The sequence below is a fragment of the Sturnira hondurensis genome, unplaced genomic scaffold (assembly GCF_014824575.4).
Source record: "Sturnira hondurensis isolate 20B ecotype Veracruz unplaced genomic scaffold, ASM1482457v3 Scaffold0018337, whole genome shotgun sequence".
NCBI classification, from domain to species: Eukaryota; Metazoa; Chordata; class Mammalia; order Chiroptera; family Phyllostomidae; genus Sturnira; species Sturnira hondurensis.
In genome coordinates, this window is record NW_028090968.1 from 1,918,810 (window position 1) to 1,945,680 (window position 26,871).

Below are 26,871 nucleotides of genomic sequence, written 5' to 3' on the forward strand. Positions count from 1 at the left end.
TGATTCAGTTTAAAAGCAGAATAACTAAGGGAAGATAGCAACACAGCAGAGAACAAAAGCCAGAGACTACTAAGAATGCCAGCTGGTGGAATTTGCAATGGAAGATGGCCCTTATCTGTTGCAAAATGGCTCAGAACCTTGAACTCAGCATAGCTTTGTGAAGCACAACTGTTGTTTAAGTTTGCCCTGTGTGTGCATCACAAAATAGCATGACGTCCTTGGAAAAACTCAAAGTTGATAGTCCTGTGTCTCAACAGCCCTAAATAAAGGGGAAAAAAGGCAGTATCATTCCAAACTCCCTATTAATTCACCCATTCTTTCATTCAACATTTATTAAGGTTGCTTTCAATGCCAGACATTCTACAGGTATTTGGGAATATAAGTAAGATGAAGAAAAGACCCTGACCTCAAGCTCCTCAGTCTTAGCTTAATGGTTGTTATCAAGAAGCACTTCAGACTTCCGGCCAAGATGGAGGTGTAGGTAGACACACTGTGCCTCCTCGCACAACCAAAATAAGAAACGCTTCTGCCCTTGTTGGTGTAGCTCAGTGGATGGAGTGTCGGCCTGCAAACTGAAAAGACACTGATTCAATTCCCAGTCAGGGTACATGGCTGGGTTGCTGGTCAGATCCCCAGGTTGGGGCACGTGAGAGGCAACCAATTGATTTATTTCCCAAACATCTATGTTTCTCTCCCTCCCTCCCCCTCTCTCTTCCTCTCTCTCTAAAAATAAATAAATAAATAAATAAATAAATATTTTTTTCTAAAAAAGAAAGAAAAAAGAAGCACTTTTCACTCTCTGCCTAGAGAGGTGCCTTAACCCTAGCTGGTCAGGGCTTTTGCAAACAATGGATTGAATTCTTTCCTGAATATCCATAATTATCCCAGCCAGGGATACGGAAGTTAATGACATCAACTGCCTTTCTAAGCTGCAGTCTTAGCAGTTTCCCTCTTTGTCCCTAGGAAAAGTACCAGGCATAAAGAAACTCTAATGTGATTTTATTAGATGTGAAAAATTGAGCTATCAGAGCAATCATCCAGGGCCCTACGAGTGACACATTTTGGAGTATGGTATCCAGTGACAAAGTGATGGGAGAACAATAGTTCACTGAGTTAGCTGCTTGTGTTGACAATTCCTTTGGAATAGGTGGGGAGTGCAAACCTTGAATGAGAAGGCACTTTATTCCACACAAATTGTATTTTCTTCCTGTGAATATAAGATGAAAATATTTATCTCATTCAATAGCAATGCAGATCTCCTATCTAAGTTCTCTGTAAATCTGAGGGCAATCACTTAATACCAACTTCAAAGTGGAACACTTTTAAGAAAAGGTCAATTGGGTGTTCAGAAAACTGAAATAGGCTGTACTCGGATGTTTGTATTAATCAGAGGAATACGTTGCTGTCGGGGGAAAATGTCCAAAAGATTTCAGGGAGCATGGACTACAGACCTGACAAAAAACTTAAACCCATTCTTGTTAAATATAACAGAAGTCTCTGGTTTCTTCACATTTAAAAACATTTTTAAAAATTTGACTTTAGAGAGAGGGAAAGGGAGAAAAACATTGATTTATTGTTCCACCTATTTATGTGTTCATTGGTTTATTATTGTATGTACCCTGACCTGGGATCAAACCAGCAACCTCGGCGGTTGGGGATGATGCTCTAACCAATTGAGAGCTACCAAGCAGGGAGTTTCTTCTTATTTTGTAGTGCTTAATTTTTCAAGCGTTATGGGTTAAAGAAAAAGGCATACATAAAATTTGCTAGTTTAATATTAAACACAATTTCAAGCCACTTTCGTGTAGGACTTACTTTAAAAGGTAACAGACAGCTTCTTTTTTTGACCTGTCTCACTAGGCTGAGTTCTTTTTTATCTTTAAACTACATGTCTTTACACTTATATACAAGCACTGGCTGGTGTGGCTCAGTGGATTGGGCACAGGCCTGGGACAGGGTGTCCCAGGTTTGTTCCCAGTCAGGGCACATGCCTGGGTTGTGGCCCAGGTCCCCACTGGGGGCCACATGAGAGACAACCACACATTGATGTTTCTCTCCCTCTCTCCCTACTCTCTAAAAATAAATAAAATCTTTAAAAAATTATTATCAAGATCTAGAGTTTGGTCCCTAGCATACGGTTGTTAAAAATACCTATTCTCTGGTGTCCATGCCTTTATTCTTTAATTGATAGCAGGTTAGGTGCACTTTTTCTAGGCTCCTTGCAGAAAAATAACAATACATTTTTTGCTGTTTGCATTCCACGTGAGTGAACTACAGGAAAACTACTTTACAGATCCTCAGAGCCACATTATTTTCCTACTTCATACAGTTGGATCGAAGTATTTCTATTTTGTTTTTTTTTCTTTTCACATGTTTACCTAAACGCAACCTTTCAGCGTGCAGTGCAGTCAATAAACTTGAGCAATCCGACCATTCAAAAGAAAACCACTTCAACTACCGGCGCATTAAGAAGCTAGCAGGACGCATCAAAATAACTGTTATTTGGGTACAGTTGGATACATCAAGAATATGGAAATCCTCTGTTTAATTTGCAGAGCCCTTGGCCGGAAGGAGGAGGGGATGGAAAAGTTTGGGTGAGGGATTTAAATGACTAGTCAAACAGTGAGTCATTGAAAGTTTCCAGTTAATAATACCTTCTGCCCGGGCAGAGCCTTGGCCCGAGCGCTTCACGAGCCACATCGCAATTTAAGCTGTAATGTCTCACGGTTTTACTGCCTCTTCCACCAAACGAATATATAAAATGAAAGACGCTCTGCGTCGGCTTTGAAATGTAGGGCAAAATCTGGCTGGGGGAGGGGAGAAGGAAGGTGGAAAGAGAGAGAACAGGTATGGAAACAATAAGGCCGAGACGGCTGCTGAAAAGAGAAAGAAGAATTTTTAGGAGCTGAGAGCTTTCTTTTCCACGTTAGAAATGTTGTTCATTTTCCTGCATCCTGGCGGAACGGACCACCCTCGCGGGCCGAGAGGCTCGTAGTCCGCGACCGGGTAGCCAGTCTTGCCAGGGCTTGCTTCTCTGCCTTCCAGCCCCCGCTCCGTGACAGGTGGGGCTGCCGAGGGGCCCCCAGATCCCCACCTCTTCGCGGTGCCTGCCGGGAGCCCTAGCGGCTTCCGTTTGCCCCGGACCCCGAAACTTCAAATCCCGTCGGCCCCGGCGAAACCGCAGCGGGGCCGCGCGGACACTGCCGGAACTCGTAGTTCCGTCTTCTGCCGCGCTACCTAGCCAGCAACGGGAACGCACACGGCTGAGAACTACCGAGGCGAAGGTACGGGTAGCAGCGAGAGGTCGGCCAGCTCCTGGCGTGGGGTTGGCGCTGAGGCGGTCGGAGGTGATTGGGGTTGGGTGGGAGGAGATTTGCTCGCACACACGAGGAAGGTTGAGCCGCCGCTGCGAGTGCGGAGTCGGGACTGGAGCTGCCGCCGCGACCACGCCAGGGATTGTGTCGCTAGCCCTCGGTCCTTCTTCCTCGCCGCTTCCACGGGTCAGCGCGGCCTGCTCTTTCTCGACCGGTCGCCCCCGCCTCCATTTCCCGCCCTCTCTCCATCACACACACGGCCCCCCCGATCATGGATCCGGGCAGTGGTGGTGGCGGCGGCGGCGGCGGCGGCGGCGGCGGCGGGAGCAGCAGCGGCAGCAGCAGCAGCGACTCGGCACCCGACTGCTGGGACCAGGCGGACATGGAAGCTCCCGGGCCAGGCCCATGCGGCGGTCCCGGTGGTCCTTTGGCCGCGGCGGCGGCGGCGGTGGCAGAGGCCCAGCGTGAACACCTCGGTGCGGCCTTCAGCCGGCAACTCAACGTCAACGCCAAACCCTTCGTGCCCAACGTCCACGCCGCCGAGTTCGTGCCCTCCTTCCTGCGGGGCCCGGTCCAGCCGCCGCCACCCCAGGCTGGCGTCTCCGCCAACAACCACGGAGCCGGCAGCGGCACCGGAGGCTCTTCGGGTAAAGGGTCGGGACTTGGGGAAGCCCTGAGACTCGGGGGAAAGCCAGGCTGCGAGGGTGGGAGCAGCGGCCCGGGGGCCCGGGCCCATCTAGGATGGGGTATCCCCACCCCATTATGGTCTGGGGCGTTATGGTCTGGCGGCGCGCCTCGCAGTGCCCAGGGACCTGGGACCTGGCGGCACGTGGGGCGCTGACAGCGGCGTCCGGCGCCGGCAGTCCTGGGTGGGGCGGCCCGGGGCCGGGGAGTCGGCCTGCGTGCGGTGGCCGCGGCGGAAGGCCGGGCGAAGCGGGAGAGGCGCGCTGGGGACACTGGCGTGGCCAATGGCTCTCCCTTCCTCTAGGACCACAGTCACCCACTGGAGGTGGGAACCGTATGGAACCGAAGAGGGGGCGGCAGCGGAGTCTGTAACAGCAGGCCTAGGAGTGAGGACAGATGGAGTCACAAGTCCGTTGAGTGGGCATTGAGAGGTCCGAGGAGCTGGGGAGGATGAATGCTCGAGTTTTCCCTTCACCTCTGGCCTAGGACAGAGAGCGTCTCTTGCTGCAATTTCTATTATTGAAACTAATTACGTGTTAAATATCTATGGGCAGCGAACCGGCCTGAAGGAATCCCAAGATGCATTGCAGTCTTGTGATCCGGCCGAAACTGTTGGCTGTCAATACAAAGATCTTTTTCACCATTAGCATTTTGTAAGCTTGTAAAGTTCACAAAATAACACAAAGTTAGACTACTTGACTTAATGTCGGTAGGAAACTACATTAATTTGTGTTGATTAAGTGGGACTTGTACTTTCTCCGTCGGTGACAGGTTTAGAATTTTCAGTGTGTCAAAATCGTTTTTGTTATTCAGGTTGCTTGGTATAACGAATTCACTTTTCTCTATGTTCATTCGTCAGTAGTTCGTTTATTCAGACACTTGAGCATTTGTTATAACTTAATAGTCACGTGCTGTTCTGACCATAGACAAGCTTTCAGTGATTTCAAGTTAAGTTCTATCTTTAAAAATCTTCCTGTATTAAGAGAATGCTTCCGTGATAGCATGCTTTCAGGAACTGATTTTGTAGGAATGTCAATTGAGAGAACATAAGTATTCTCCCTATATAAAAGGTGCTTATTTTGGGAACTGTCAGTAGTTGTTTAAAGAGAAAAAGGAGAGGGCTGATTGTCCTTGCATTTAAGCCAGGGTATGGAACTGGATCATAACCATTCCCAGCAATTTGTTGATTTCTCCTTTAAGTTTTATACTGTAGTATTTCTCAGATAGGGGGACACCATAAAAGTGCTCTACTTTAGTTTTTTCAGAAACTTTTGCTACAGTTTTCTCTCTAGAGGCAAAAAGAGACTTTGGAGAAACACTTTTGCAAGTATGTACATATGTGAGTACATAGTTTGATTTGGTTGTTTATTGACTGGTATTTCTTTTACTTGTGTGGGTGGTTGGTATTTTCCCTTTGAGCAAGGAAGTTTAGCTTTTATTTCTTTGCTTAGATCAAGCCACTTTGGCTAGTTTAACTAGTCCTCTTACCAGCTCCCTAAAAGTGCCTGTTTGCAGTGCCTTATCATGCCACATCCCTTTTATCCAGACATTTTCTTTTTTTGGCTCTCCCTCCTCACTCTGGAGCCACCAGCACCTCTCTGGTTAGACCTATTTGCAGTCTATCTTCCATCAGCCATCAAGGGGTAGCCATCCTTAGAGCTGTGGTCTGGAATGCTGGTCATTGTTGAGTGACTAGGCATTACCTCTTACCCAGGAGAAGGTTTCCTCTTCCTGGTATTTGCTAACTTGCAGTTTTAATCACTTTCTCTATGACCTACTGAAAGTTAAAGGTGTAAAGAAAAGTTCCTACATTATGGTCAACTTTTTCATTTTATCAGAGACCTATTTTAGTCTTACAGACTTTACCAGCTGCTTTACAAAATGTCAGTTAATGTTGGATAACTATTTGAAAATGAGTGGATTTTTAAATTGAGGTCCTGAGTTTTGTGGGACTTTTGGATTGCTGTACCAGCCCATTCAGGTCCATAAAATACCATCAGAGCAGAAAACTATGCTTAGAGAAGGGGGGGGGGGTAGGTGGAAATAGAACTTANGTTTTGTGGGACTTTTGGATTGCTGTACCAGCCCATTCAGGTCCATAAAATACCATCAGAGCAGAAAACTATGCTTAGAGAAGGGGGGGGGGTAGGTGGAAATAGAACTTAGTTGAAATTTACAAAGGATGAACCATAATGTTTGCAATTTTTTATAGTGAGGAATTAAACAGTAGGGCTGACTTGTTCCTTTTTGTTGTTAAGCCATAGCTGAAATTTGTGGTGGGTGTGTTTTTAGACTGGATACCAGAAGAGCTCTTGAAGTAATCTAGAGATAGAGCACTAAAATGAAAAACTTTTAAAATATCTCTGTCTAGGATGAATATGTCATTTCTTTTGAAAATAGGCAAGTTTGTTTTCTCTTTTTGAAAATCTGTAGGGGTGTGGCAAGCANATAGAACTTAGTTGAAATTTACAAAGGATGAACCATAATGTTTGCAATTTTTTATAGTGAGGAATTAAACAGTAGGGCTGACTTGTTCCTTTTTGTTGTTAAGCCATAGCTGAAATTTGTGGTGGGTGTGTTTTTAGACTGGATACCAGAAGAGCTCTTGAAGTAATCTAGAGATAGAGCACTAAAAAGAAAAACTTTTAAAATATCTCTGTTTAGGATGAATATGTCATTTCTTTTGAAAATAGGCAAGTTTGTTTTTTCTTTTTGAAAATCTATAGGGGTGTGGCAAGCAATCAGTAGAGGAAAATGCTTTTAATTGATTTTTTTTTTTTTTTGAAGAGTAACATGCTTTTGTACAAAGTGTCATTCACCTTCACTAGAAGGCCGGCTGCTGGTTATGCCTGTTTCCAGGCGTCCCAACTTGGGATTCAGTGTTGACCTAGAATCTCTTTGAAAATTTAATATAGGCTTCCAAAGACATTAATAATTATACCATTCAGGTATAATTCATTTTAGTTCAATTCTCTACAGATCCAAGTAAATTGGGTAGGTAATGCTCTTTAACGTAGAGATCCTAAAATGAATAAAAATATAGGAGACAAGGGTAATGTGTATTAGAACAAACGTTTTCTATGATAGAATGTATTTTAATTTCCAGTTTGTATCTTGTTCAGTGCTTTTTTTTTTTTTTTAAGTAAATGAGGAAAAGGTTTAGCAGTGTTAATCAGGGTTACTTGGTGTCTTAGCTCATTTGGTCTGCTAATTACAAAATATTACAGCTGATAAACAACAGAAATTTATTGCTCACAATTCTGGAAGCTGGAAGTCCAAGATCAGGGTGCCAGCCTGGTTGGACAAAGGCCCTCTCCTAAATAATTAGACTTGACTTCTTGCATCCCTAAGGCAGAAGGGGCAAGGGTGCTCTCTGCTGCCCCTGTGGTAAAGATGCTAATCCGATTCTTGAAGTCTCCGCTCATTAGAGCCCTCCACAGTCCTCACCTAATAGCATCACTTCAGGTATTAGGGTTTTCAACCTAAGAATTTGTGGGGTGGGTCACAAATATTCAGACTACAGCACTTGGATTTTAGAGCATGTTGAGCTTCAAAGTAATGTTGTAGTGTTCTTTCCGCTGTTCCACCCTTAGCACCTTTCAAAACTCTTCCATTACAAAATACGTATAGGATAAAACCAGCAATCCTCAGTATAGGTCCCCAGAGGAGGAGGATTTGTCTCCGAAGTGTAGCACCTTCTATTGTGGAACTTGAATTTTAAAGAGAAATGTTTGTTTTGTAATGCTTGGTTTCTACTGACTGCCTTTTTGTGGGGGACCAATTTTCTTTCCATTTTTTTAATGATTGACATATTCATATAGGCTATTTAAAATGTACTTTTCAGTGTTTTTTAGTATATTCACAAAGTTATGCAGCAGTCATTACTTGGTAGATGCTTGTTAATCACGGAATAGTCTCCAAGGTGATATCTTCAGAATAGAGAAGATACAGGATCAAAGTGGTAATGCTTGTTTCCTCCAGGACTCTTACACTTTATTATTATTAACCATTACCTGTTGGCTGATAGATAACTTTAGATTGATAAGGTTCTTGGCTTTAGATTTGTTTCGCTTTTCTTCTAAGACCGAAATGCTTTTAATAATAATTGTAATCTAAAGGATTTTTCGGGCTTCTGTGCGACAGTGAATGGAGTAGAGTATGCAGGAGTCAGAGGAAAGTATTGCACCTGAAGTGTTTTTTCCCCCCTACCTTGGCTTACTAATTATTAGTTTATTGGATTTTGGCTCTTGTTTCATGATTTTATATGCTTGAATGACTTGAGTGGGAGGATTTAGGGAACTACTGCTGTGCCATGTTGAACAGTTGTTTAAACTGTTAGAAATTTTGATTGGGAAGAAACTGCCTTGGATCAGGTTTTATTTAGTGCAGTGAGTAGATGGCTTTTTGCGTTCTTTGTCCCTTATTTTTCACTTTTTCTGGAATTGTACTGCATGAAAAGGCAGCAATTAAAATGTATCAAAGCAAGGTAGGGAAATATTGTAGAGGACAGATTTTAAGCCTTGTTTTACTTGTTTTAGTTTACAGGGGAGGAGGTGTCAGTATTGAAATAGTGTTATCTTTCTGGTTGAAGAGAAAGAAAAAAAGGATTTGGTAACCCTTTGAGGTGACTGAGCAGTATTAGAAGGGACATTTTTGAGATGTGAATCTCTGGTTTTACTCAGATATATGTATAGCAGTTAATGAACTGCCTACAGAATGCAGGATGCTGTTTTAGGCACTTGTAATGACATGACACCACCAAGATGAGTCTAGAAAGGGATCAGATTTAGCCCTAGTGGAAGACACAACATAGTAAGAGGCCTGCCTATACAGAGGGTGTGCAGGGCTTTCAAAGCTAAGAAGAGTAATTGTTCACAGGTTCCCTTATATAAATAATTTCAATCTTACCACCTAATCATGAAAGTAAAGATCTATCTATATTGTAAATGTTGTGAATACCTTGTTTTTTAAGTTTGCTAAGAATTTGCTAGCGTTGAGTTTCAGGTATCTTTTTATACACTTGTCTCTTTCATATTAAATAGCAGTGAGTTTGGTTATTGTTATTCTGACTGGTGTTTCTGTGGAGCATGTTAATTTGGAATATCGTCATTCTGCTCATAGTTCTTAGCAATCTTTGGGAAGCAAGAATTTGTTTACTGGTTGAATATTCTTGATTGTTCTGAGAGCCTCAGATTCCTTTTCTAGCTGTCAATTGTTGATTCATACCGAAGCTTCTTAAGAGTTTTGCCTTTGTTTTCGGTAGATTTTAACAAAGCATTACTGAGCCATAGATGTATTTGTTTGGGGGGGTTTTGTTTCGTGTTTTTTGTTTTTCGTAAATGGCTTTGCTATAAGGAAATTTAGTTGTTACAGTACTCCAAGTTGAACCAGGTCCCCATCATATTTCTACTTTCTAGGTGAGAGAAACAGTAAGGATTTTTTGAGCATCTTTCACTAGCCTGAAAGTGGTGACACTAAATTCCAAACCAGGTTATTGCATGTCACTTTACTAGGAACAACAAAACATGCACCTTAGAATGTCACTGTGGCAATTTCCTGGTTGACTATTTCTGTAGAACTCCAGTAGGCTACCCTACTACTAAGCAGTCTTTGTTTATCTCCTTTGGGTGGCTGATTTTGGTTGCAGGTGGGTGTTTCTCTGTTACCTTTGTACCTTATTGTGGCTGTCTGAAATAGTTTTGGTTTATAAATTTTAAATATACTTCAAATTGTTTTTAAAGTATAGTGGTACCTCGGTACTTGTTGATTCATTCCGGAACTCCCGAGGAGTTCTAGAACTCCTAAGGAGTGCCGAAACCAACAGATACCAATTGATAAAACATTTTTTTTTTCTGTTGGGGAGTGGCCTTGTTACTCATACAAGTTCTGGCAAGTGCAATGAGTCCCAAGCAAGCACCGAGTGCTGAAACATTTTTTTCTTGTCAAAATACTACAAGTGCAGGGTTTGACAAGTTCTGAGGCTGATGGGTACTGAGGTATTGCTGTATATAGAGTGTAAAATCATAAATAAGACTGCTTTTCAGGGTTGTTTGAAAAATACAGTGGAATTTTACTCTACAGAAAGTCTGATCATGTTGATATGTGGCATTGCATTCGTGACTGAATAAATAAATAGGTTCTTAGAATGTTAGGGATAGAAGTGACCCTAACAGTAATACAACCTTATCATTTTCAGATAAAGAAACTGTAGTTTAGAAATGCTAAGTGAATGCCTAAGGTCATTCAGAAGAGTTAATGACAGTTGAAACTACAATCCAAATTTGCCAACTATTAGTTTGGTGCACACTCCACCACACCATGCTGTTTAACAATGGAAAACTGAGTATGCCAAAAGCTAATTACTACAACCAGTATGGATTTTCTAAGAGTGGCCTTGGAGTTTGCCTTTCTTACATTTCATTTCTTTCTCCCATTTTCTGATGTATTTTTTTAACTTACTGAATTTATTGGGGTGACATTGGTTAATAAAATTATGTAGGTTTTCAGGTATATAATTCTATAACACATCAGCTGCATAATGTATTACGTGTTTGCCAGCCTAAGTCTTAACATTTCATTCTTAAAAGTTTTTGTAATTATAATGGGGTTTTGAAATGCTTGTTGTGATAAGTTTATTGAGCATTTACCACATGCTTAATATGTTACTTATTTTACAACAATCTTTTGAGGTATAGGGCCTGCTGACCCATTTATAGATAAGAAAATTAAAGCTCAGAGAAGCTAAGTAAATTATTGAGGTGACATCCAGGAATAAATGGAGGGGCTATGATTAGAATGTAGGTCTGATTTGAAAGCTTATTCTAGTAATAGTGACTCTGCTAGTCCTTTTCTTGTGACTTGATATTAAGGGATCTTTTTTCTTCAGACACTGCCCATGAGTTTGTGGACTATGGCCCAGTCTCCATGTCTGTCTCAGTAGTAACAGAGTGACACTGTCATAAGTAGGCAGTGTTACAATTTAAAGTAATATTTTGACATTGCTTCTTCCTGTGTTTTAGGAAATGGTGATGGAAAATACTTTAAACAGCTCTGTTCACTGTCTGTAGCATTGTGCCTTTTTATTTTGGGAGGGCTAGATAATTAAATCAGCACCACAGTAATTTTATGTGTTCTGTGGTCTTTTCTTTCTGATAATGTGCTTTTACTATTTTCCAGTATTGTCTATGGGAGAAAAATACCCCAGTGTGCAATTCTGGTAAGATTGTATGGTTACCTGAGTGCTAGAGAATTTTTATTTCTTACTCAAGCTATACTTTAATATTTCTTGAACACTTGCTTCATCCCTTCTTAGAAAACTGACACGTGTAAAATTATTTTTACTATATTTAATCTTAATGGAAATGTGGTAAACATAGATAGACACTAGGGATGGTAAGAAAAGTGAAGTGATAAGACTACAGGGAACTAATGCGCCACGAAAATGAACAGAAAACTGCTGAAGTTAATTCAGTAAAAATCGGTTATATATTCAATATAATGCACTGTGTGAGCCTGTGGAGACTATCAGAGTAGAGAGAAACGTCTCCATATTTTAGAAAACCACAGTCATTCTGGAAGTCTGTGTCCTAGAGATCAAGAACTAAGATAATGTATAATATATGGGTACCTATAATTGAAAAAAGGGTCATATCTTAGAGGAGTTCAGAAGAGAAATAATTAGTCCTCAGGGTGGTGGGTGAGGAGTGGGATAGAAGGGGAAAATCAGGTAAGATAAGTCTGTATGATAATTGAGAACCCTGTGGCTATTTAAGTAAATTAAAATTAAATTTAAAGTTTAGCTCCTCCCTCTACAATAGCCATCTTTCAAGTGCTTAATAGCTACATGTGGCTAGTGACTAACATATTACAGCACAGATACAGAACATTTCCCTCATTGCAGAAACTTGTACGTTTCACAGAATTGTCAGGTTCTCAGTTCAGTATAAGACTTTTGTGACTTCTGTGACAGCACTGCAGTTGCTTTTGTTTTTTTCTTTAATAAACAGCATTTAGCTAACAAAACTGAAATTTTAGTTAGGGTGACCATTTTAAATATCACTGTTTAGTGTGTAAAGAAGATTAAAGATTAGTGTTTATATCTAAAGCAGTACAAATTTAAATTCCTGATTTATGAAATATGGATTAAGGACTTTTCAAGAATTGGCCAAACATTTGTGTTTAAAACACCTCGAATCAGGCCCTGGCTGGTGTAGCTCAGTGGATTGAGCGCGGGCCTGCGAACCAGAGAATTGCGGTTCGATTCCCAGTCAGGGCACATGCCTGGGTTGCAGGCCAGTTCCCTGCAGGCCAACTCCCAGCAGGGGACGCACAAAAGGCAACCATACATTGATGTTTCTCTCCCTCTCTCCTTCCCCTCTAAAGATAAATAAATAAACAAAATCTTTAAAAAAAAACCACCTTGAATCAAACCATAATTTTCATTATCTATCCCACGTATGTGGAATCCTTTTGACCTATGATCAAATCTTTTTAAAAAATCTATATTCTTTTCAACAATTGAGGTGAAATCCACATAACAATATTAACCATTTTAAAGTGAACAATTCAGCAGCATTGAGTAGATTCAGTGTTGCACAATTACCACCTCTATTTGGCTCCCAAGTATTTTTGTCACCCCAAAAGGGAACCCCTACCCATTAAGCAGTTACTCCCCGTTTCCCTCTCCTCCCAGCTCCTGGCAACCGTCAGTCTGCTTTCTGTGTCTGCAAATTTACCAGTTCTGAATATTTCATATAAATAAAGCCATGCAATATGTGTGACCTTTTGTGTCTAGCTGGCTTGTTTCACTATGATCAAATTTTAACTAACAATTTATAAATCCTTTGTATCATCTGTGTCAAAATACTGTCTTCTGTTAAAATCTTTTCACTTCTTGCTCTAGTTGGGTGGCACAGTTGGTTGGAGCATTGTCCCGCGCACCCAAAGGTTTCAGATTGGTCCCTGGGTGGGGCCGGCACAGGAGGCAGCTGATCGATGTTTCTCTCTCCCATCAATTTTTTTCGCTCTCTCCTCCTTCCTTTCTCTTAAAAAAATATAATAATAAATCAGTAACTATATCCTTGGATGAGGATTTAGAAAAATCTTTCCACTTCCTCTTGTTTTAAAATTTGTGGTAATTTTCCTGGATCACAACCAACCAGTCTTCCTTTATCACAAACAATAGTATTAGTTTCTCTTTTTAATTTGGGGTATGACAGTTTTATTCAAAACTGGTACTCAGATAACTTTTCCACTGAATTAGAATTGTTCCTTTTTTCAATACTTGACGTGGTGTTTCTGAACATGGAGATACCACTGGAAAATATGAAACCCTAATTTCATATTCTTTCACTAGCACATAAGAACCATGCAGGATCTGAGAAGTCAAGGTCTAATAATGGTTATGTTTGCTAACCATGGACAAAAGACTTGGGGCCCAGTAGAGTTCTAAGCCCTTGCTCATTAGTAGTCAGTAAAATCTGGATGTGATGTGCATTATGAATAGGAACAGAGTAGAAGCAGCAAGAGAAGGTTGCTTGTGCTTCTGTGAAGGCTGCGTAAAATTATACTGAGAAGTTTAAATTTAAAGAACATTTTGCTGTATCTGTGAGTTTTCTGGCTCATCATTCCAAAATGTCAGTTGGCAAACATTTGCTAGCATTGCCATTAGGTTTATAATGTGATCCATCATCTGAATACATGGAAAGCTTTTTTTACAGCATAACAAAACTGGTCAACTTTTTATTTTTGAGCCCTTTAATATCATCATTACCTATATATTACCTATATTATTTACCTGTATACTAAATATATTAAGTATTTTTTTTATTTTTCCATTATACTTTACATTCAATATTATTTCATATTAGTTTCAGTATATTAAACATTTAGTTGTTTATGGTACTTGACTCTCTGGCTCTCTGAGCTTTACAAACTTAAGATAAACATATAAATGTAGGATGTTTTGGAAAATAAAACTGAACAAGATTTTTCATTATGCTGCATTATGCAGCCATGTGGAAGAGGTCTCATGACTGATGTCACTGTCTGAAGAAGTAAGTACTTTACAGCCTCATGCATGTACAGTATTGTGTATTTCTAAATCTAAGGGTTGGCTCTAGAACTAGGTAGGTAGTTGTATCTACTATTTGGTTTTGAAAAGCTCAGTTACAGTTCAGTAGCTATCTTATTAGGTGATGGAAGAGGAACCCACCATACCAGTCATCCCTTTTTCCTGCTTTAAAATATTTGTACATCGTGACTTAGTTTACTTTTACTGACTGATTCGCAACAGAGGCTATTTGAGGAGAGGCAAGATGGCATTTTAATAACTTGGAAAAGCCCAGTTGAGTCTAGTCTGTTATGTCTGTATGGTAGATGGGTAGTCATTGTAGTATTTCATAGGATTTTGATGGGATTTAAGTGAGGTGGCAATCAGCACATAAAAGCTCAATAAAAATTTGTTGGAGTCAGGATAATTTGCCACCACCTCCACCCATTGATTTGTGAGTGCATGGTATCCCTGTCTGGCCCATAATAGACACTCAATATATGACAAGGTCTGTCTAGAAAGTATCTAGCCATGTACTATGAAAAATAGATATTTATTGAAGAAGATACAAGGAACATTATACATAGGATAATTATGCCTCAGTCCCCTTCAAAACAGGCACCTTGGGACCTCACATAGTACTCCCAATCACCATCAGTTGCCCCTTCATGTTTTCCTGAATCTCATTGAGTTTGAAATCTCTTCCCTTTCAAAGGTGATTTTAGTTTTGGCAAAAGCCAGAAGTTGCAGGGCACTAAATCTGGGCTATAGGGGGCTGAGTCACCTGGGGGATTTGATATTTTGCCAAAAAACTCTGCATGAGCTGTGATACATGAGTGGGCGTGTTGTCGTAATGAAGCTGCCAATCACCAGTTGTCCATAGCTGTGGCCTTCTCAATCAGCTGAATAGTTTCTGTGGAGGAATGTTCCAGCATAACACAAGATGTGATGCAGATTTGTTGTTGTACTTGCTCAGTCATTCTGATATTGATGGCCACACAGTACACATGCTCACTCAACGGTATCTACCGCCCCCACCAACTAGTACAGTGAAGTTGTCATTGTTCACACATGCACATTCTTTGCTGCCACTCGCCTTGGCTGCCAAGTCACACAGACCTTTCTCATTATAGTGACAATGGCTGGACTTTTTTGTACACACCGCATGTTAGTTGATAAAATTGAGTTGATACTGAATACATGTTAGGAGGTGAAGACTGTCATTTGTTCATTATCTGCTAGGTGCCAGGAGTTATTTAATTGACACTATACTTGGCAATTAAAAATACATTTGTTAATGTATTTTTTCTATTTAATCCTTTCAACAGTCCTGTCAGGTCACTGGCATGTCATTTCCATAATTCCAATGGAAATAATTGCATCTCACAACTTGTTAGTGACAAGCCATGACTTAAAGTCAGGCGTCATCTCGGTTCTAGCCTCAGCACTACTTCATGCTGCCTCCTCCATCTCTAGGGCAGCATGTGAACCTTACTCACTTAGCACTGCCTGGCTTACTCTCAAAGTTGAATTTTTTTCCTTACCTTACCCATAAACTTTGCTTTGAGATAGGAAAGCAAAAAAAGGTTAATCTATATTATGTCTGAAGTACAATTCCTGTTCCCTTCTAAACCTAGTTGAAATGATACCCCCTCCTCCCAGTTTCTGTTAATATCTGGCTAATCAGTCACATAGGCTGGGGTCATCTTAAACCTCTCACTCTTTCTTCCTACTCCTGTCACCTGTTGTGTCCATTACCATTGCACTTAACCCCATCTCTAGTTTCACTGCTCAGTTATCATAGTGGCATACTTTCTTGTAGTGATGTTGGTCTTTCTGCCTGTAGTGTTTTTCCCTATCTAGTTTGTCTATATTCTGCCAGAGAATAATCTTTCTAAGTGGTATTTGACATGTCACTTGAATAAAAAAACCTTGTTTACTCTGTACCTTTCAGGGACAGGAAATTGCTTTCTTCATCATTACTTGGTGGATTCATGTGACTTCAAATTCTTTGATGTCTTTGTGTAATATTTTGCAGATTCTTTAAAGCAAGGACACTTTCATATTGGAGTATCACTTAGGTTTATCAGATACAAAAAAAGTTAAACATAGTTTGGTATCAGTATATATCTCTTCTAGTGATGTTATAAGTGATTCGGTGTGGAAACTGGATTGTTGCTTGATTTTAGAATTCTAACACAGGACAAAACTGGAATCATTATAATCACCTTTCTAAGATGTTGTAAGGGCCTATAGATATTTTGAGGATTTTATATGAATTCCTTTATTTTATTGGTATCAAATGTAATTTATTCAAGGATCTTGATAACATGTGATTGTAGAATCTTAAGAGGGCTAAGCATAGCCTTCTTGAGCTAGAGCTACCAAGAGGAAATTTAGAAAAATAGTGCGTATTTGTTGAGGAAAACCTTACTAATTTGATCTGTGCTGAGCAACACAGTACTTTTATAGTATCTGTGAAGGAAAAGTTTATGAAGTAAATTAGGAGAATAAAGATGCTTTTATGAATACCTTTCAGTTATTTTTTTTTCAGTAGGTTAAACAGAGACTTCTGATTTCAAAACCTGAGTTGTCATTGGTCTGAATTGTTGAGGTTTTTATTATGTTTTGAACTTTTGTTTTTAAAAATGTAAGTAAAATGGATATATGTCTTATTAATTTTTAATAGAACTTATTTCTATTAAACAGCACCTGTGGAACCTTCTCAAGAGGAACAGTCATTGTGTGAAGGTAATTTTCTATGATATGACTCTTTTACTATTTAATTTGAGAAAACATTAAGTTGTGTAATGGTGTGTAAAGCTAGATAGTGTTTTGTAAATATATATTATATCTCAATTTCTTGTCTAGGTTCAAATTCAGCTGTTAGCATGGAACTTTCAGAACCTGTTGGTAAGAAAATTTCTGACCATATTAATACAGTAATAAGAAACTCTTTCACACTCTCAAGATTTAAGGGGCAAATGTAAGTGTTATGATTATTATAATGCCTACATTTAAAACTGACATTGAGTCTTTGATGAAGATTTAGAAAGCAGAACTAATTGGGCATTAACACTGCTGTGATAAATTTAGTGATTGCAAACATAAAAAGAATTGAGTGGAGGAATGTTAAAGTCAGTTTAAATAGTTGTATTTGTTTCATTTAATGTATTTTGTGAAAATTTTCTTCACTTTTATAAGTGAAGAAATAATTATAATTTTCTTCACTTTCTTTCACTTTGATTACTCTTAAGGGTTTCATATTCTCCCAATGATTAATAAAGTTGATGCTAAAGTTATTACTTGCAGAGGAAAAAAATTAAATTCTTTCACACTTTTCCTATGTTATGATTTAAAATTTCCTCCTTTTTCCACTGTTAAGGCATCTTGACACTGGAATAACGGCTGTTAGGAATGTTAGATCTCCTGCTTACATGTTTGTCCTTATGAAAATGAAGCTTTGTTAGTATAGGAGTCTCATAGTCTCTGAGTCAGCTCTGATGTCATCAGTGAGGCCAGCTTGAAAGCTATTCCATTTCTGTTGTGAAAGAGATTTTCTTGCTTATGTATCACTAGACGGTAGGAAATGGAACTAAATGTGCAAAGTTCCATTTTTTGTGTGAAAGTTATCTGTGTTTTAAAATGTTATAAATCTTTTTTAGAATACTAAGTTAAAACGCCTTATTTCAGTAGAAAATGGAGAGACAGAAATGTCCCCAGAAGAATCATGGGAACACAAAGAAGAAATAAGTGAAGCAGAGCCTGGGGGTGGTTCCTTGGGAGATGGAAGGCCCCCAGAAGAAAATGCCCAAGAAATGATGGAGGAGGAAGAGGAAATACCAAAACCTAAGTCTGTGGTTGCACCACCAGGTGCTCCTAAAAAAGAACATGTAAATGTTGTATTCATTGGGCACGTAGGTAAGTTACATTCATAGCTGTGATAAGAAATGACAAAAGTTATTGGGCATATGAAACAGAACATCTTATATAGTGACTTAGAGATGAACTATAACTTCCTAGATTATTCAGCTGGCAGAATAATCTGGAAACAACACTATTTTCAGTGGTCCGGCAGATGAACAATTTTTTAATGGCATGGAGGCTGGAAGAAAATAAGCTTCAGTATTTGTGTGTAATGCATAATTAGTCTATAGTCCACTGATGATGGCTGAGCATATTATGACATCTGTTAATATCCTAGGGAATATGCCTTTTTTTAGTGTGTGAACTTAAGCTATTAATTTTATGGTATTAATTAACCTTATTAGGTAGTTTGATTTTGTGGGACATGAGAATTAGTAATTTGGAATCAGTTTGCTGATTTAGCACCAAAAAAAAAAAAAAACCCCCACCCATTTCATTTACTTACATATTTAATCATCTGACCTATCTCCAAAATTGTGAGAAGAAAATAATAGAACTATGTCCCCCTTTATCACTGCCTTCCCTTGAATATGATGATACACCATTCTACTTTTTGGTAGCAAGAACTCCTTTGAAATTTGCATAGGAACACTTGTCTCTTTGCTAAAAGTGAAAGGCAGACTACCTAAATGTAGTCACAGCTGTTGGCTATTTCTGCTGTCCTCTGAGGCTCCCCTTAGGTAATTTGTATTCTTTTGCCACTAGACTCTTAGCCAAAGTTCAGGGAGCAAATCTGTTAAAAAAAATTCTTTCTTTTGTTCTTTACCAGTAAAGTAGTTCTAAATTATTGGAACTGTAGGGGGACTTAGTAGCTTCACTTTCCAAGGGAGGATTTAACAAGAGCTTATGCCCTAGATTCCTACAGTTTCTGTTGCTTTTGCAAGATTTAATTATGCAGGGGGGAAGAAGAGTAGGTGTGCAGTTGTGCATGTGTAAAATAATACAGTAATTAATAAATAATAATAATACAAGAATAAACTTTCATATACTCACAATTGTAAACCTGCTTTTACCCCACCCTGTATATACTAAACCATATCTTTCATTCTATTAAAAGTATATACTGGTTGGCTTTTTAAAATATTTTTACACCTATGCTTTGCGTATTGTTGATGATGTTATTACTTTTAGATGCTGGCAAGTCGACCATTGGAGGACAAATAATGTAAGTATATTTTTTCTCAAATAATAGAGTTAAGTGAATGAATTTTGGGAATTGTAGATGTTCATAATATCATACAAAGGAGATAAAACAGGTCACCCCAAGTTAAGAAAAATTAATAATAAAATAACGTTACCCATAGGGAAGGCTGATATTAAGAAGTAATTTTTGCAATGTGATCATAGTATTTTCTGATACAGTGTAGGCAGCCACTAAAATTCTTTTGTTATTACTGTCAGACTCTCATGTAACATAAATATATTAAATTAAATATGTTTCTGAAAGCTGTCTTACATTTTTTAATAAAAACTAATATAGAATCAACCCTAGCTTATAGGAAATCTTAGTCTTTGAATATAATTTTCTTGGGAATAATGAAAACCAGCTCTTGAATTTGATGCATGGAGAGAACTGGTTTTTCCTTATCATTCCTTAAATTTATGTGGGTTTAATCAGAGACAAAGTCTGGCTAACATGCTAAGATAATTTTTTATCACATTATAGAAGTTATCAAGGTATGAAGACACCATGATTGGCTGTCAGTAATGTATCCTAGTACTGAAAAATCTTTTAAGCTAAAAGGTTCTAAATATTTCATCCCTTTTAGATTAGACCCATTTCTTTAAACTGTCATCAGAGCATGCAGGGGTATCCAACCTGCAGCCTGCCGGCCACATGCGGCCCAAGATGGCTAGGAATGAGGCCCAACACGAAATCGTAAATTTACTTAAAACCTTTTTTTTGCTCATCAGTTTTTGTTAGTGTTTGTGTATTTAATGTGTGGCCCAAGACAACTCTTCCTCTTCCAGTGTGGCCCAGAGACGCCAAAAGGTTGGACACCCCTGATAGAGAGGGTATGTCATCATTGTCTTGCCTTGTTAAGTAATCTTAATTGGTAATCTTGCCAGTTCTCACTTAAAGGTATTGGGTCCATTTGCTCTTGTGTTTTAGAATGTATACTTTTTGCTTGTTGGCTATAATTTTCATTGCTATTTCACTGAGATTCTACACCCAAATGGTTAGAAATATGCACTGTAGAAGACTGCACAGAGAACCCAGAGAGATGGAAGCCAGAACTGGAATTACTAAGGAATATTTAAAATTATCTCATTTTGGAGATTTATGGCCAAGATGGAGGTGTAGGTTGATACGTTTCACCTCCTTGCACAACCAAAAGAAGGATAACAACCAATATAAAAAACAAAAACACCCAGAACTGCCAGAAAATTGAACTGTATGGGAGTCCAACAACCAAGGAGTTTAAGAAGAAACATTTATCCATACTGGTAGGAGGGGGCGGAGATGGACAGCTGGGGAGGAGAGGGCAAGTGTGAGGCAGACTGGGTGGTCCCATATTCATATGCGGATAAAAACTAGGAGGAACAACTGGGGAATTATCCCAGCCCAGGACAGACCGCACAACCCAGGGTTCCAGTTTGGGGAAAAGAAAGCCTCATAACCTCAAACTGTAAAAACGAGTCGGGGTTGGGGTGGCAGAAGAAACTGCCAGGCTCAGGAGAGTCCATTGGAGGGGCCCACGGAATCCTAGAATGTACACAAGCTCACTCACCCAGGAATCAGCACCAGGCCAAATGGAAGGGTGCCATTTGCTTGCAGGAAGAGGGGGAAGTGACAGAAAGTGGGATGGGGGTGGGGAGCTGAGCAAGCAGCCTTGTTCCTTCTCTGACCTCTCTCCTACATACAGCGCCACAACATGGCAAAGCAGGTTGCCGTGCCCTGGCAAATACCTAAGGCTCTGCCCTTTATAATGTAACAGGTGCACTGATAAGTTGGGAGACAAAGAAATACAGCCTAAATGAAAGAACAGATCAAAACTCCAGGAGAACAGATCAAAACTCCAGGAGAACAGATCAAAACAACTAGGAGATAATCTGCCAGCCTATTAGATGCAGAGTTCTAAACACTGGCTTATCAAATGTGCTCAGAGAAATGATTCAGTATGGCGACAAAGTAAAGGAAGACGTGAAGGCTATACAAAGTGAAATAAAGAAAAATATACAGGGGACCAACAGTGAAGGGAAGGAAACCCGCACTCAAATAAATAATGTGGAACAAGATGAACAAATAAACGTTCAACTGAAACAGAAAGAAGAAATAAGAATTAAAAAAAAAAAAAACGAGGAGAAGCTTAGGAACCTCTGGGACAACTTTATAAATATTCCAACATCCAAATCATAGGGGTGCCAGAAGGAGAAGAATAACAACAAGAAACTGAAAACTTATTTGAAAAAATAATGAAAGAAAACTTCCTTAATTTGGTGAAGGAAATAGGCATACAAGTCCAGGAAGCTCAGAAAGTCCCAAGCAGGTTGGAGCCAAAGAGGCCCACACCAAGGCACATCATAATTAAAATGCCAAAGGTTAAAGATAAAGAGGGAGTCAAAAGCCGAAAGAGAAAAGGAGAAAGGTACCTACAAAGGAGTTCACATAAGGCTGATTTCTCAAAAGAAACCTTGTAGGCAAGAAGTGACTGGCAAGTATTCAGTCATGAAAAGCAAGGACCTACATCCAATACTGCTCTATCCAGCAAGGCTATTGTTTGAAATGAAAGGGCACATAAAGTGCTTCCCAGACAAGGTAAAGCTAAAGGAATTAATCATCAGCAAGCCCTTATAATATGAAATGTTAAAGGCATTCACATAAGACAAAGAAGAACAAAACTATAAACAGCAAATGACAACAAACTTAAACAATTATCAACAACTGAACCTAAAAAAAAAAATAAAACTAAGCAAACAACTAGCAGGAACAGAATCACAGAAATGGAGATCACTTGGAGTTATCAGAGGGTTGGGGGAAAGGGGAGAATGGGAGAAAAGTTACAGGAAATAAGCAAAATGGTAGGTACAAAATACCCAGTTAAATATAGTATAGGAAGTGGAGAAGCCAAAGAACTTACATGCATACCCATGGACATGGACTACAGAGGACACTGTTGGAGGGAATGGGGGTTCTGGGTGGAATGGGGACAAAAGGGAGAAAAGTGGGACAACTGTAATAGCATAATCAATAAAATATACTTAAAAATTTAAATGGAAAAATAATCTCACTTTGGGAAATAATTTTAAAATATTAGATATTGAAATGTATTAGTAAGACTTAATTGCCTAGACAACACTATCGGGATCTTCTTTTTAATATAGTATTTACATTTGCTTTTAAAAAAACTTTTATTCTGAATTAGTTTTAGACTCACATAAAGGTTACAAGAACAGTACAGAGTTCTCATACCTTTCATTTAGCCTAACCTAATGTTAACATCTTACATAACTATAGTACAGCCATCACAACTTAAAGTTAATAGTGCTATTATACTATTAACTAAATAACAAATCTATTTGAATTTCACCAGTTTTTGTATTAATGTCTTTCTGTTGTAGAATTCAGTATTGCATTTGGTTGTTTTGTCTCCTTAGTCTTTTTCAACATGCAACATTTCCTCCTCAGTCATGTCTTTTACAACCTTCATAATTTGAAGAGTGCTATTTACTTATTTTATAGGAAATTCTTCAATTTGGGCTAATGCTTTTTCCGATCAGATTGAAGTTATGTATTTTGGACAAGTATATCACAAAAGATATGTTGTGCTCTTCCTCAGGGCATCCAGTTGGGGTAAAAAATGTCAATATTCAGTATGTTTTATTTCCTACTGGTGATATTAGCCAAAATTAGTTAAGGTGCTGTCAACCAGGATTCTCCACTGTGAAGTTATTTTTCCCCTTTATTTTGTGGGAGATAATTCAAGACTATACAGATATCTTTTTTTTCATGGAAACTTTCCTGATTTAATCCTCCACCACTGGTACCTTTACTTTAAAATAGTTATACTTTTAGATTTGAAATTTTTTAAAAGATTTTATTTATTTATCTTTAGAGGGGAAGGGAAGGGGAGAGGGAGAGAAACATCAATGTATGGTTGCCTCTCGTGTGTTCCCTGCTGGGAATCAAACCGCGATCGTGTGGTTCATAGGCCCGAGCTCAATCCACAAAGCTACACCAGACAGGGCTGAAATTCTTTTTTAAGTACTTTAAAGTTTTCCTAATTTCATTGAGTAATTTGTGTTTACTTTTCTCTTTAAATGTTTTCAGGTATTTGACTGGAATGGTTGACAAAAGGACACTTGAGAAATATGAAAGAGAAGCTAAAGAAAAAAACAGAGAAACTTGGTATAATAAATTTTTGTGACACTATAAATTACTTTTAAGGAACTACTTACTGCCCACTTACTGTTCTTGTAGTCTACTGAAATGGTGTCATAACAAAGGAAGTTTCTTTCCCCTTAGATTATGCAGTAGGTTATTTCTTGATGACTTGAAAACTTAAGAGAAAATTTGGAAACATCCAAACACCCAGTAATAAGAGACTTGTTGAAAAAATTATAAAACATCCATTTAATTGGGCCATTATCTGACCACTAAAAATTAGGTTTAAAGAATTTTTATTAATCAGGAACAGAACTTATGTTAGAGTGGAATTTGGGGAGAAAGCAGGAAACATAACAGTACTTAGGATGTGATCATCAACTGCATAGAGAGAGAGAGCGGACGGAGTTAGTGACAGCGGTTTCCTCGAGTGGTGAGAGAAAAGGTTAACTTTTTTCTTTTTTCTAATCTCCTCTCTTTTATTTCTAAAAAGTTGACAAGCTTTATCTGAATGGGACATTGGTCTTTTGTTGTTACATTGCTCTGTAAGGGGAAAATCCTAATAATGAGTACATACTATGAAATACAGACAAGATAATCTAAATTAATGCCTATATTATGGATGATTTGAACTTAAATAGTTTTTACCTGGCAAAGTAATATTGAAATACTTTTTAGTAAGTAACTATTGTTTCCAAATGGCAGGTTATAGTGGCCTTCACTTTTGTAAAATATCTGTAGAGAGCCATTATTTGTATTACATTTTGTGACAGATGATTATAAAAATGAAATATAGAGGAACTTGGTACTTAAATCATGGTGATATTGGCACTGGTACTTAAAGTAGTCTTTCTTTGTATATTGTCAGCTATTTTCATAAACCATGTTTACTTCCAGAATATATAGTTGACAGTGGATGTATGGAAAAGTTCCAAGTATTTGGTTCAAATAATGTTTTATCCTCTCAATTTTCATTTATGCCTGTTCATGGTTTAAATGTTGTATGATAGACATAAAGCTAGATGTGATTTATTAGACGTTTAATGGTAAAGAATATCTTTTAAATTCGGATGTTCTTACCAGTATTCTTTATCATTTCAGGTACTTGTCTTGGGCCTTAGACACTAATCAGGAAGAACGAGACAAGGGTAAAACAGTTGAAGTGGGTCGTGCCTATTTTGAAACAGAAAAGAAGCATTTCACAATTCTAGATGCTCCTGGCCACAAGAGTTTTGTTCCAAATATGATTGGTGGTGCTTCTCAAGCTGATTTGGCTGTACTGGTAAGAAAGACATTTCCAAGTCACCTCTTTGTATTTGTTAGCAGCCCCACTTAAATTTTTAAGTATTTGAGTTTACCTTCTAAAAGCCAGAATTGAGGTTGCAGTAAACTATAATATACATGGCCACAATTTTCACTTTTGTCTCACTTATCTGCTCAAGAAATCAAATCAATTGCTCAAGAAAGCAATTTGGCTTACTTATGAAAATATATTTCAACTTTCCTCTGCCATTGCTATTATCTATTACTGTGTCAGAACTTAGTGTCCACTAAATGCCAAGCCCACCATTATGTACTGTGTATCAAAATGAATAAGAAATGATCCGGCCCTAACCTGTGTAGCTCAGTTGGTTAGGTGTTGTCCTGCAAAGCAAAATGTCATCTTGTTTGATTCCCAGTCAGGGCACATGCCTGGGTTGCAGGCCCAGTCACCCCAGTTGGGTGTATGCGAGAGGCAGCCGATGGACATTTCTCTCCCCTTTTCCCCCTCCCTTCCCCCCTCTCTAAAATATAAGTTAAAGTCTTCACAAAAAATAATGCTTTATAAAGGTCTTCTGTCATTTTCATTTTTTTGGGGGGGGGTCAATGAACTAACTAAATCATGTACTTTTTTTTAAAATCCTCACTTGAGGACATTTTTTCATTGCTTTTTAGGGGAGTATATGTGTGTGGAAGAGGGGTGGGGAGAGGGGGAGAGAGAAAGGAGGCAAGGAAGGCAAGAGCAAAACATTGGTTTCTTTTGTGTATGCATCTTGACAGAAGATCGAACCAACAGCTTGGGTATGTGCCCTGACTAGGAATCAAACCTGCTACCTTCCTGTCTATGGGATGATGCTCCAACCAACTGAACCACAGTGGCCAAGGCAAATTACATACATGTTTGAATTGTAAAATATTTAGGCATACTAGATTTGAAAAATTAGGGGATTGGAAGAAACATTTATTCAATACTTAACATCTTAAACCACTTAGACATTGTGATATTAAAAAACATGTATGTTGCCCTGTCTGGCGTGGCTCAGTGGGTTGAGCACGGGCCTGTGAAGCAAAGGGTCACTGGTTCGATTCCCACTCAGGGCACATACCTGGGTTGCAGGCCAGGTCCCCAGCAGGGGGCACGTGATAGGCAACCACACATTGATGTTTCTCTCCCACTTTTTCTCCTTCCCTTCCCCTCTCTAAAAATAAATAAATGAAATATTTTTTAAAAACATGTATATTATGACTCATTTTCTTCTAGTCTTGCAGAAATCTTCTGATAAAACCAAAAGGAAAAATAGTTGACTGCTAGAACGGTAAACATAAATGTATAAGAATAAATTATTGATTTCTTGGAATAGGTAATCTCTGCCAGAAAAGGAGAGTTTGAAACTGGATTTGAAAAGGGAGGACAGACAAGAGAACATGCAATGTTGGCGAAGACAGCAGGTGTAAAACACTTAATTGTGCTTATTAATAAGATGGATGATCCGACAGTGAACTGGAGCAATGAAAGGTAAGCCTGGATATCTTGTTGGTTTTTTAATACACATTAGTGAAATAAAGGATAGTTTTGTTATATTATAATTGAGTTATTTATACACATTATAGATATGAAGAATGTAAAGAGAAACTAGTGCCATTTTTGAAAAAAGTTGGCTTCAATCCCAAAAAGGACATTCACTTTATGCCCTGCTCAGGACTGACTGGAGCAAATCTTAAAGAGCAATCAGATTTCTGTCCTTGGTACATGTAAGTAATCTTTTTTCCTTTAAAAAAAAAAAAAGTTTATGTCTTAAAAAGTAATTTAAGAAAATGTTGACTGTAACTTTGGCTTTAAAAATAGCAGGACCTTTGCCCATTTTTAACTGGACTGTCTTTTTGTTACCGAGTTGTAAGAGGTCTTTGTGCATTGGATCCAAGTCCCTTGCCAAACACATGATGTATATTTTCTCCCATCTGTGTCTTTTCACTTTGTTGATGGTGTCCTTCGAAGCGTAAAAGGTTTTACTTTTGATGAAATCTAGTTTTTTCTTTTGTTGATTGGGTGTTTGGTGTCATACATAGAAAAACTGCTTAATCCAATCAGGAAGAATTAGCCCTATTATTTTCTTCTAAGCCTGTTACTCACATATAGGTGTGCATTTCATTTTAGATTACTTTTTTTGTAAGGTGAATTCTTGTGATGATGCCAAGTTTTGTTAAGTTTTCAAATTGGGTTAAGTGAGTCTTTTAATTTTTTGGTTTTATTTTTTCCCCCCAAGATTGCTTGGTTATTCTGGGTTCCTTGAATTTCCATATGAACATTA

General features: G+C 38.7%; 1 protein-coding gene across 3 annotated transcripts in view; it reads left to right on the forward strand.

Moving 5' to 3' along the window:
• The first annotated feature begins 3,247 nt into the window (after window positions 1-3,247).
• Window positions 3,248-26,871, forward strand: part of GSPT1 (G1 to S phase transition 1) — a 33,507-nt gene continuing 9,883 nt past the window's right edge. Inside the window, exons 1-9 of one of the 3 annotated variants that reach the window (XM_037069014.1) lie at window positions 3,248-3,284; window positions 16,759-16,800; window positions 16,921-16,962; window positions 17,743-17,970; window positions 19,108-19,141; window positions 23,249-23,326; window positions 24,404-24,584; window positions 25,924-26,078; window positions 26,174-26,314. In XM_037069014.1, the coding sequence (XP_036924909.1) occupies window positions 16,941-16,962; window positions 17,743-17,970; window positions 19,108-19,141; window positions 23,249-23,326; window positions 24,404-24,584; window positions 25,924-26,078; window positions 26,174-26,314 (839 nt within the window). In that variant the 5' untranslated portion in view covers window positions 3,248-3,284; window positions 16,759-16,800; window positions 16,921-16,940. Of the gene's footprint in view, window positions 3,285-3,490; window positions 3,962-16,758; window positions 16,801-16,920; window positions 16,963-17,742; window positions 17,971-19,107; window positions 19,142-23,248; window positions 23,327-24,403; window positions 24,585-25,923; window positions 26,079-26,173; window positions 26,315-26,871 lie in introns of those variants that run through there. The other 2 variants (XM_037069012.1, XM_037069013.1) reach the window with 2 other exon arrangements.